Source organism: Anguilla rostrata, chromosome 11 (genome assembly GCF_018555375.3).
Source record: "Anguilla rostrata isolate EN2019 chromosome 11, ASM1855537v3, whole genome shotgun sequence".
Classification (NCBI taxonomy): Eukaryota; Metazoa; Chordata; class Actinopteri; order Anguilliformes; family Anguillidae; genus Anguilla; species Anguilla rostrata.
This window is the reverse complement of record NC_057943.1, coordinates 15,976,529-15,988,870: the sequence shown is the minus strand read 5'-3', so window position 1 is coordinate 15,988,870 and position 12,342 is coordinate 15,976,529. Positions and strand designations below refer to the sequence as shown.

General features: G+C 44.9%; 1 protein-coding gene across 1 annotated transcript in view; it reads left to right on the top strand.

Moving 5' to 3' along the window:
- The first annotated feature begins 462 nt into the window (after positions 1–462).
- Positions 463–12,342, top strand: part of LOC135234086 (helicase ARIP4-like) — a 53,831-nt gene continuing 41,951 nt past the window's right edge. The window contains exons 1-2 of the mRNA XM_064298240.1: positions 463–617; positions 11,680–11,871. Coding sequence (XP_064154310.1) covers positions 11,736–11,871 — 136 coding nt within the window. The 5' untranslated portion in view covers positions 463–617; positions 11,680–11,735. The remainder of the gene's footprint in view (positions 618–11,679; positions 11,872–12,342) is intronic.

The window sequence follows — 12,342 nt, the reverse complement described above, 5'->3', positions numbered from 1 at the left end:
GGAACTGAGCTAAAGATCAACCAAGTACCTCTGTTGGTAAGATGTATAGATCTTTTCACTGATGAAAGATAATGTGAATTAACACATACCTCCCACTAATGAATATTTAATATAAAGCAACAGGGATACTGTAAACATAGATTAGAACTTCTGGATGAAATGCAGATTGTGGTCTCTGCCCAAAACTTTAGTGTAGCCAGTATGAATTGCACCCCTATTAAATAAAGTACACTTTCACAAAGGGATTTAGAAACTACTGTCGGCCTACCTATAATATTTGATGCCTAATTTCTGGAATTTGAATGTGAATATTAACACTATATTGGCAATGTGACCTCCTGGCTATCCAAAAAGCATTTCTTACTTAACAAAAAAAAAAAGTTACAGACGTTGTGAATTCTAAACCATGTTTCTCACTACAACTGCTCCAAATGCTGCTGATTTCAAGAAGGTCGCGCGTGCCCGGAACTCTCGAACTCGTGTTTTCTATTCCTAAAGGGGACCGTTCTCGCTGTTGCTCTTGAAGAAACTGGTGAAACAAATAAAAGAGCTTGCTGGTTAACAAAAACAAAAATTATAAAATAGCTTCAGAGGGGCTTGCATAGCGACTGTGAGAGGTAAGGAAACAGTTTAACCTTATTTGTACATTTTTAAAATTATTACGATCAAAGTATGATTTGGGCATTGGGGCATTTTTCTGATCTAACGTTAGCTCCTAAGCTAGACACCGTTAATGTTAGCTCTGAAGCTAAGTGATGTCAACTCTGGACAATAGACGCTAATATTAGCCTTGCTAGCACCAGAAGCTACACAGTACGCCGTCTGCATTTGGTATTGCATTGTGGTAGTAATCAGGTTATGAAACGTGTGATTGTACAAATTGAGAGATTACGATAGAACGAGAAAACAGGAAATAAAAACATTGCACTTAGCTATCGATATCGTGTGGACCACATCGATGTGGCTTGTTAACTAGTTAAGCTAACTATCTTGCTAGTTGTCTGTCGACTTGTCTAGAAAACTAGTCGTCTTAGTACTAGGGATATAGCTAGCCACCAGAATTCCTTTTGTGTTCGCGATTCAAAGCACACTAGCTAGAACACTAGCTAGTGATGCAGCATTTTTTATTTTATTTTCAAACATCGTAAACTGTACATAACGTTACTTATCAAGCCAGCCACATTGGTGCACACGTGTGTATATTGATATAGCTTAGCTCAGTAAGTCTTGGAATAATTGACATGATCAATGTCGCACATGAGAACAAGGCGTTCTAGTTCGCTAACGTTAGCTGGCCAGTAATAGATACAGTAGCTACCTATAACAAAACAGATGTTTGTAGCTGGATGTATTTCTACAAAATCTCATTGGTCTTCCAAGAGCTGTGGGTTAAGGAACGTAAATAGCTGCACATAACTTGTTTAGCTAGCCAGTTTACTTCGCTGCCAAGTCCGTTCATAGTAATGTGAAGAATCTTTGATAGTTTAACTGAGTAAAGTAACAACCATAATAGGAGAAATATCCTGTTTATTTTATTTATTTTTATATATTCTGGCTGAAATGGTTTACTCGGCTTTTACCCGAACGTGTATGCTCTTTGATATTGACACGTGCTAATGTCCATTAATCAGCTCAGTCAAAACACTGACAAGAGGCAGGAGGTCTGTTACTCCTGGTTCTCATTCTCCCCCACTTATCATGGTCTGATTTGCGCCTGGGACGCCAAGCCGGTGGAATCTCTGGACATCAATCAGTCAGTTAACCGTCAAGCATAAAGTGAAACCAGTAGGTCAGCACTGAGTGGCATGGTCCTATGGCATGGCGAGGGAAGTCATGGCAATTCCACAGTTCCTGTGTTGGTTCCTTGACTATAAGCACATTTTGCAAGTTTGTTTAACTTACCAGGTACAGAGAGGAATTCTCTATACCAGGTGTTCACACAGTTAGTACTGGAGGACCCCTCTGCATTCTGATTTTCCTTCCAACCACAGTTGGAACCCCTGAATTGTAACAACCAGTTATCCCTTGTTATCCTTTAGGCACATTTAGTGTCTATTGAATGGTGATTCAACCCGTGTTCAGCAGTTGTCTACGATCATGAAAATGCACTTTTGTACGTCGCTTTGGATAAAAGCGTCTGCCAAATGAATGTAATGTAATGTAATGTGTTTTTCCACTGGTCACTGAAATGAACCATTTGTGGAAAATGAGTGAGTGCTGAGACAAAGTCTTGCACTTGACAACCCTTGCACTTGATTTTAAGTTATCAACCAATTTTGTTTGAATACAGGCTGAAGCAAATAGCCAGGAATGAAACCTGCAGTCCAGTCCAGTAGTAGACCTAAGGGAAAATGAAGAATGTAATGATGCTTTCTGCTACCTTAATTGTAGAACTGTAGCAAAAACCAAAATAAACCAGAGTCCCCCAGGTCCAGGCTGAAAACTGCTGCTGTGCGCAGAAATAAAATGATATTTCATTATTCCATTAGGAGTCATGTAAAGTTATTATTTTAATTTGCTTGGCAATTCATTGTCAGTTGTTGCGGTTAACAACATTGTATCTACACATTAACTACAGACCCTACCTGCATTGTGTTCCGTAGTGAATGATGATTTGCAATACAATAATATTTCATCATAATACTCATTACTGTACTGTTTGAATGTTGTGCAGAAGGTTGCTGGAAAGTAGGCTAAAGCAGTCGCAGTGGGATGGAAAGAGCACAAGAGGAGTCATTCATGGCCAGGAACACTGCGCTCTCTCCCCACAGCTTGACCTGCTAGTGTGTGTGAGTGAGTGAGTGGAATGATCAAGCCACACTCTGAGTCTGTAGGGGGATGGGCTGGGCTGTATCTCTGAGCTGCCGTATCAAGTTTTACACTACTGCTGTCATCCAATTCATTTTTGGAACCCAAATCTTTTACCCGCTGTCCATTTTTGATATGCGACCCATCCAACTGTGTATGAATTCACGATCTATGGACCATATTTGCAATAATAGTATGCAGAGTAAGTACTCAAATTTGGTTCAAAATCTGCCACAGGCTCCATCTCACTAATGCAATGACTTTTTGTCCATTTGGATGTTGAACAGTAAAACAGATTCTTATCAGATGTCTTAAAAGTGTAAATGTAGGGTAGCACAGCTTTTTGGTACTTTTCTGCTAGAAGCTCACCTGCACCCACCAGCAGGGTGACACAGTCAAAACATAAGACCATCTTTCCCTGCATTTACACTCTTCCCCTGTTTGAAATTCCCACCTTAAACCCGGAACGGCTCGTTCTGAAAAGCCGCACCAGGAAGCCAGGCTGTTGGCTCCTGTCCCTTGTGAGTGTGCGCTGTTGAGTTGGAAGCTGCCTTTGCGGCTGCCCATGCAGAGCATGTTCTATTCAGCTGAAGCTACTGGCCGGCAGTACTCTCTCTTTTGCTTGAGGAGTGGGACATTTGTGATTTGTCAGTGGTTTGACATGATGAAGCTTGTCTAAAGCATCTCTACGCAGTGCTGTGCCAAGACGATGTGATTCGGTTTGTCTGTAAATCTGATTTTGATTTTATTTATTTATTGAGGAAAGAAGTATGAAGACCTGTAACTTTAAGAGCTGGTGTAACAGTGTGATCTTGAAGCATAGTCTCTCAGTAGCTTCAGCTGGGAACTGCCTCTTGGCTGGAACATTGGGAGCTGGCACTTGGCATCAGAGGTTGTTTCGTTCTGTTCCCAGAGAAGGCTCATAGAGTGGAACACTGTGAGGCTAATTTGAGGCTGAAGCTGTTGGTTCTCTCACGTTTACCTTCCTGCCTGTGAAACTAACCTACATACTCCTTTTACATGCACCCTTTGTGTAGTTTATTCAAATGTATACTAATATTTCTGGAATAACTTAATCATTGAATCGTTGATTCAGAGAGGATCACAGATGGCCTTGTAGTGTTAAATGTTTTCTGCCATTTTAACTTTTTGTTTATTTGTCACTGTTGTTATTTTGTGGTTAAAACTGCAGGCTTTTGTCTCCGGTCGTCATTCTAGGATGTGTGGTAAGATTGATCTGTTGAATCGTACGTACAGGAAATCAGACCTCCATTGCACTTACTTCAGTTTCAGTATTGTGTGGCATTGTCAGGCAAATGTGCATTGTCTCTCTCATTGTCTGAAGTAGAGATTTCAGTGCAACAGCTGTCTCTGCATGTTAGTACTCATAAAAAAAGCAGACTACAGAAGCTTGTCACCAAAAGTATTTAGTAAAAAAAAAAACCCTCTATCATCATCTAAAATGCCAACCACATCACCCCATGTGAATGAGAGAGGCATTTCAAGCATTTTGAAGCACCAGTGGTTGACTCTGAATTGCTCTCAGAGAACAGTGGTGCTGTGGCTATGCAGTTTTACCTTGCATTGACACAGACTTTGCTGTGGGCTGATGTGCTCAGATGATTCGCAGGGCAGAGGCATGCCAGTAGGTCCCAGTGAAACTGCTTTCAACCTGGGGGGGGGGGGGGGGGTGGCAGGGTGTGGTTGTGTCTGCTGGTGATGGGTAATAGGCTGGTTAGATGGGCCAGGACTAGGGAAGGATTAAAGGAAGTCTTCTAATGTGAGGGTTGACCCTGGGGTGTAACTGAAGCCATGAAAGTGTTGGTAGGCTATTCAGAGGACAGCCAGTACAGAACAGGGACTGTACTGCATAAAGTGATTCGCCTAATCTGGCACCATGTGCTTTTAATAGAAGGTATTGGCCAAGATATTTATAGTTACTTCTTTCTATTTTTGAAGCTTGTGTTTTACAGTGAGTGGAGGCAGTAAGGATTTAGGCTATAAAGATTAAGCTTAACTTTAGAACAATTAGGCCTATATTTAGAGCACCCTTAGTTCCAGAGAAGTAAAGGGTGACTAGTCTATTTTTCTTTAAAGCAGATGAAAAGTTGACAATATGTGTGTGTATTTGTAATGCGTAGACATGCAGTGTACGTAGGTAAAATATTTAAGTCATTCTGTGAAAAGGCGTCTGATGAGCAGATAATCTTTCTCTAGATTCTTGCTGTTGTTGTGTCCTAGCTGAAGTTTGATGAATGACGTAGGCTTCTTCTGTGCGTTTGCGAACAGAATGTTTAAGACCCACCAGTGGCGAGCAGTATTTCATCTGTAGTTCTTCAGAGAATGTTTTTGTTTTACTCCAGCTTTGGGAAAAGGGAAATCCGATTGATCGTAATTTTTTTGGTGTCCAGTATCACATTTTTAACATTACACGGGGGGCTAGAACCATACATTCTGTAGGTGTTCATTAATCATTTCTCTGTGAATTGAAGATGCTTCTAAAATAATCAGGTTGTCAGGATCCACAGCAGATTACAAGCCCCATAGCAAATACTAGTGGAGCATTTAAGTGCTTTTAAAGCACCGCTGTGTCGCCTAAGCACTGCCTTATTACATTTGAGGAGGAGGTATACATGCCCCCCAAAACCGTTCTAAAGTCTTTAGTTAGATTTTTGTCAAAACTCACTAACAGGATTTGGCCAAGGTGACCTTAGTTGCAAGTATGTCGTGTGATGAGTATTGGCATTTCTGCTCCAAGCAGCCAATGCGAGTGAGGTTGAGTATCCACTGGTTACCACCGTGCGAATCTGCTTGTTTTCACAGCTTTCTGAAAAATTGCGTTGGTTATAACCCTCCTTGTAAATGGTGTAGGCTACATGTGGAGAGTGGGAGTGGTGAGGAGAAGGAGTCGGTGGTCATCAGCATGCCCACTGTCCTGCAGACCCTGCTCTGTCCTTGAAGTCCCCAGCACAGGACATCACAGAGTGGCATTTATGCAGGGGTGGGGGTCTGGGGGGATTTTCATGTTCACAAAGGACTTTTTTATCTGTTGAGTTTCCTGCAGTGTTGTGTAATCACCTGCAGGAACAGTGTGTGCAGCAGAACTGTGTGTAAGAGCGAGAGAGATATGGAGCAGGAGACAGAGAGAGAGTGTGTCTGTCTGTGTTTTAGTATAGCCTGTATCTTGTATAACTTTACTTGTAAGTAATAGCTGCATTACCCTGGTCTTATGTAATGCAGCTTATGCAAGCAGCTGTCTTTCATTTTAGTGGGCTCCTTGTTATTATTTTCTTTTTTTCCCTATGTTCGGAGGTGAAACGCTGGCTTTAACTCTTTCTGTCTGTGGAACAGGTTTCAGAAGGAGAGTTGTGCAAACCGCTGGAATGAAACCCTTATTCGCGTCACATCAACAAGTCCGCCGTCGTCTGCCCTTGAGGCTGAGACTGCAGCCTGGTTGTACTGTGGAATGTGGAATTCTCGCCTGTGTTGCTGAGCTGTCACTCACTGTTCCGGTATCAAATCCCTTTGTCTTCTCGAAAGCATGGCAGGTAGCCAGACAACAAACTACTCTTTGTCTCTTGAGGGAGTTCCTTTCCTTCAGATGGCATTGTCCTCCGTTGACCCTTCCTGAAACGAGCAAGGCAGTCCTTGTGCCTCAGGACGGGTGATGGTATTCGCTGTGTTTTTAGAGTGCGAGACCAAAGCGTTGTCTCTTGGCAGATAAGTTGGCCCCTTTGGCGTTCCGCTCGGCGCCTGTCTGTGTCTCCCATCGTAAGATAGATAAAGCTTTCATTGCACTGCAGTTTTCAGCTTCCACTGCTAAGCACAGCAGGGTTTCCCCCTGGTATTAATGGCCGAGGTGCTGCACCTCCTCTGAATTCACGAGCACCTTCGCAAACATCGCAGAAAAATCAATGAGACCTCTTCGATTTCCATGGGAGGGGAAAAAGGCTCGGCGACACCACTTAACAAAATTGGAAAAGTGTTTTCACCAGGTCAGGTCAGGAGGGGGAAGGCTATGAACACCGCGGCTCAACACTTCACTCTGCCTCTGCTTACCCTCTGAGGCGCTTCCCCCTCCACTAGCTGCTTTCCTGAGGGAAACCCTGCATGTTCAGCCATATTTAAAATGAAATCTTTCCAACAGGCGCTCTTTATCTACCTATGTTATTGATTTATACGTTTGTAATTGGATCTTGAATTTTTTTCATAAATGGAACAATTAGTGCCCTTGGGGTGCACGCACACATTTTCAACCCTGGTATGATTATGTGCGTGTGTGTGGTTTACAAAGAGAAACTGGAGGCAGTTCAAAGTCAGGAAAATGGAGTTCATCTGCCTCATTTAGGAATTAATTTGAAATGTAATTTTATTTGTTTTGTTCTTTTTGTATCCGCCTACATAATGAGATTTGTGTTGTCCTTTTCAGTGCTGTGTTTGATCTTCCCAGGGTAATTTACCATGAAGACCCAAAGGATTGGGCGAGTTGGATGTTCAGAAGAATATAAACAGCTTTTTCTGTCCGTCACTTGGGATTCTCTGTCTTCCCCCCCCCCCCCCCAAGTGGAATTTACTTTCATTGTCTTTATTGCTATTTTTTATAAAAGTATATTAACATGGCCCAGTTTTGCTAATGAATATTAAAATAAAATATTTTGGTGAAGTGAAGGCTGGGTAGCCTAATTCATGTAACAGCTTCTGCTGCACAGTGTATGGTTACTGAGCTTCAGTTATATAAAAGCTTAATTGAATAATGATGAGAACCCTTCTGAACAGGCTGTTATGGTTATTTTAAGTTTTTTTAAAATTCAGTTCTTTTTACCTGGAACAGTTTGGAAGCGGGGTGATCAGTGGCATCTTTTGAAGTCTTGAAAAGTATGCCTAGAGGCAAAAAAATGATTGTGTTTGAAGTTGGAGAAAAGAAAAGAGCCTAGCCTTTGAGTATCTTATTATTGAAAGCAGAAACCTGTAACATCATTTCGTAAAAAAAACCTATATTCTGTATTTTGAATGGGTTGCTTTGATAACCTCTTTACACAACAAGGAGCTTGGAGTTCTTGGGATCTGTATACGTATTGAATGTAGCAACCACAAGAGCAAAACATGCTGATCTTGCTCTGCTCTTCAGAACAACAGAAAACAAAGGCAGCATAGCTTACATTGCCACCATCAAGGCCAGTGTAAAAATACAGATTCTGTTAGTTCCACTGCTGTGCAGTCTGCAGAACGTTTTTAGCGTGCGTGCGTTAACATATGCTCCTGTGAACAGCATCTCTTCGCTCAGCAGTATTACCCGTCTGCGTCTGTAGGACCGGCTCCATTGCTCCTCCATCAGTTCACTTGCATTTCCCTGGGCGGCGCTGGGGCCAGTTGTGCCCTGCAGGCTTCCTGGCCTCGGTCTGTAGTAGCGTGGTCAGGGTTCTGCTCCAGGCCCCGGTGTTTATCGCTCTGGGGTTTTGCTGGCTGTGCTGTCCGTTTGGCTCTAAAGAAGGACTGTTTACTCGCTCGTTTGTGCCTGTGCTGTTCGGCACAAGCACAAGGCGAGGAGACACGTTGAGTAGGTTTCAATGGCTGGTTCTGATGCGAAGTGTCACAAACCGGTGCAGCATTTATCCGTTAGTGGAATGAAACGCACCATTCAACCCCCACCGCTCTGCGCAGAAGAAAATCTGCATGCGTCATGTCCCAAGTGCCCCCCCCCCCCGGCCGTTCTCCGGATTCCCAGAGCGCTGGAGCAGTCGGATGCACCCGAGCCCACCCCGGTTACTGAGCATGTGGCTCACGTCAGCGGCATTACCGCGGAGCGACGCGCGCGCAGGAGGGAGACAAAGCCATATTCAGCACCAAAACAACTGGGAGCTTTCCCATGAGTCACAGCCTGACTGGGGGAGGTGGGCTTGCAGCTGGGGGCGGCGGGTGATGGAATGGAATTTTCTCGGCAGAACAAAAAACATGAGAGAGAAAGAGAGAGAGGGAGAGAGAGAAGGAGGGAGAGGGGTGTGTGTGGTGTTGCGGCGTGTGTGTGGGGGGAGGGGCGGTGGAAATTGAGTTATGTAAGCTTCCTTTGAAATAGTTGGGATACATGTCTATACGTATGATTGTGTGTTTTAGTGTTGTGTGTGATCAGTGTGTGTTTCTAGTGTGCGTTTCACTGGCAGAGTTGTATTTAAGAGTGAGATAAGTATATGGGAGTAGAACTGGATTGGGGGGTGCAGGCTGGGGTTAAACCCACCTCCCTCCACCTGGGCTATGTGTCTGGGTACATGAGTGCAATTGAAGGTGGCTGAGTCAGTGTATTTATGTGTGGAATTAGATGGCTACAGTACCATGCCATGTAACACCCACCAGCACCCGTACTTGTATGGAATCAAAGACATATCTGTGTGTGTGTCTGTGTGCGTGCGTGTGTGTTTGTTTGTGTCTGTGTCTGTGTGCGTGTGCTAGCTGTGTGCATGCTGGAGGATGTGTGGATAATGTTTGGCGGGTGTGTGGGGCTGGACAGTGGCTGTTGCAGGGAAGGCGGAGGGGGTGGGGCCTCTTCACTGCACCTGCTGTTATGTAAGCAGAGGCTGGAGGCTGGAGGCTGGCAGGGAGGACCAGGGGAGAGAGGAGAGGGGAGTGGTGCAGCCAGTAAATTGGCACTTCCTCCTCTCTGGATGGGTCATTATGCCTGTCTGTGGGCCACGATTACATAAAGGACCCAGAAGTCTCCATTGGGAAAAGGGATTCTAAATATGAGCAGAAAGACTTAATGTCAGGCTTATGGTTCCTATTGAGCTTTTAAATGTCTAACTGGGGAGGTCCCACATGTACTTTAAGCTTCAGGTATTAGGCGTTTGTCTTAGCAATATTTTGATGCGTGTGTGTTTTAATAAGACCTTCCAAAGTCAGTTAATGTATTACTGAGTCATTCAGGCTGGTATGTCATGAAATAGTACACATGTAAGCCCATGCTTTGATTTTCTTTTATCAGAGGTAAATATATACAGGTATTGTTTATTGGAGTTTATCATATGTATCTGCATCCGGTTCAGCATGGGTAACTTCCTGTGTCAGGGGTCACGGTGTGTCAGTAGCATTACTGCTGCCGTCTGATTCACTTCCCCTACATAAGAGGTGTGGAATCCATTGGCTCGGGCAGCGTGGCCTGTTTGCTCACCACTTCCTCGAGGGAAGACCTCAATAAAACGCTTGTGGAGCGCGGAAACGCGGAGGGCTCGCGGTCACAGGTCGTCACGGCGATGACAGAGGAGGCTCTGTGGTGGAACAGTGGGCAGCGCGCTTATGTAACCGCCGTCACCCCCCGATTCCCTCTGGTCCGGCCCGCATGTTCCTGTACGCGCTGGGCGTCCGCAGGGGGCCCGGCCGCCGCCACCCTGACGCCCCTGCCTGCCGCCCCCCCCCCCCACCCTGACGCCCCTGCCTGCACGCCCCCCCCCCCACCCTGACGCCCCTGCCTGCACGCCCCCCCCCCCACCCTGACGCCCCTGCATGCACGCCCCCCCACGCTCCTGATTTATGGGCAGGGCGCTGTACTGCCGCAGCGTCCTGCAGCCCCAGCGCTGATTTGCAGCGGCAGGATTGACAGGACAGTTTATACTGCGGGTAGCAGACGGGCTAAGGGTCGTCTCACTCCTCCGCTCTGCATCCGTCTGTTCCTCTCCTCTTCCTCTCAGCCCTTCTTCCTTTTCTCACTCTTTCATCCGTTCGCTCATCTGTGTCTCTTGCGATCCAACCTCCTGCTCTTCTGCCTGTGGCCTCATTTTTTTCTCTCTTTCCCCTCATTGGCTCTCTCACTGGTCACCCCTTCTCTTCCTCTCATGATATCACATTTGTTCATTAGCTAGGGTGCTGATCTTCATAAGATTTTAGGGCAATTTTGATTTTTTTCATTTGTCTGGCATTGATGCGTTTGAAACTCAAATGTTTCCGACGTACGCGTCTGGGTCTCTCCATGCAAAGTTCTAAAATGTAGGCCTATATGTAAGCAAAGCTTGGACATTTGTTTTTGTGCCATGTTGCACACACACGGTGGCATGACAGAATGGGTGAAATGATTGGGGCAAGTGGAGGGCAGAGGCAGGAGAAAGACTGAGACCTGGTTACGCTGTGGCTGTGCGACTTGTTTCCAGATTTCAGTCTCAGTTTCTTTAATACGCTTGAGGTCAAGCAATAAACACTTATCAGCACTTCACCTCTCTTAAGTGGTCAGATGAAGTTGTTATTCCGTCTTGCTGGTGATCACGGTATTGGAAAGAGCAATATCGGTGCTTTCTGAGTTTGTGCCATTCAGGTGTGTGTGATCCTAGAGATGCTATAACTACCGTCAGAGTTGCCCATTTTGTGTGTTTGTCTCTGTGACTGTCCTGGACCAGGACTGAGCATCACTGCAGTAAAAAGAAAAATGCATCCATATAAAGCAGGTTTTTGTTTTAGCCCACCACTAAGACACTTGATTCTTCTTAAGTCTTGATTGAAGACCATAATTAGTTAATTAGTTGAATCATGAATACATTTTTAAATTAAATTATTTGTGCAAGTTAAATGTTATATAGCTGCTCTCAATTTTAATTTGGGCATTTGCCACTGCTTCTAACAAGACCTCCCATGCCCCTGTACAACATTTAAAAATACTGCAGCATGTCCAAGTTAGTAAGTAATAAAACTGAATTTAACTCTTGTGGCATTTAAACATCGCTGTCAATTATTGTCTGTGCTTAATTAGTGCCAATTAATTTATCAACTTAGGATAAGGACTTAAGTGCCATGCGAGAAAACGGGGAGAGACAGACTGATGGACCTAGTTAAGTTACTGTGCGTGGGTGTGAGTATATACATGGTGAGTAATGCTTGGTGTGCATGTTCCTGCAGGAGACCAGAAGCCCTGAGGATGTGTAGGTAATGCTCACAGAGAATTGTGGGGTGCCATGTCTGAAGAGGCAAACTCAGGGAGCGATATGGAGCTCGACCTGGAGGAAGAGGATCTGGAAGAGGAGGAGGAGGAGGAGGAGGAGGAGATGGAGGACGACGAGAATGACGGAGATGACGAGGATGAAGCCCCTGGTGAGTGGGCCGGTGGTTGGGGTTCGGGAGGCTGCTCAGAGACTGTACGGAAGCGCAGGTACAGCTTCAGTGTGGAGTGTGCAGGACATTAATACAAACGCACAGTGAGCTGGCTGTGATAGTGAGTCAGACTAATGCTTTGCACAGTCCAGATTCAGCATTGCCTTGGTGGAGGCAGAGTTTTCTTAGAGTTCCTATCCCCTCAGCTCTGGCCTGAGTTGGACTTTGTGGGCTTGTGTACCCAGGTATTGCCTGGCTTGGCCAACCATAGGCCACGCAGAAGTTGTGTATATGATGCTTGGGAATGAATATTCAGGATGTTTTCACTCACACTCTTTGGCATAGACCTCCCTCCACAAACTGGGCTGCCTTTTGTTTTGTCGTCTTACTGGAAGGAAAAAATACAACCGCAGCAGAAGGAGAAAGGTGAGGTAAACAGATCTGACTTAGATCATTTGAGAACTGCTGCTT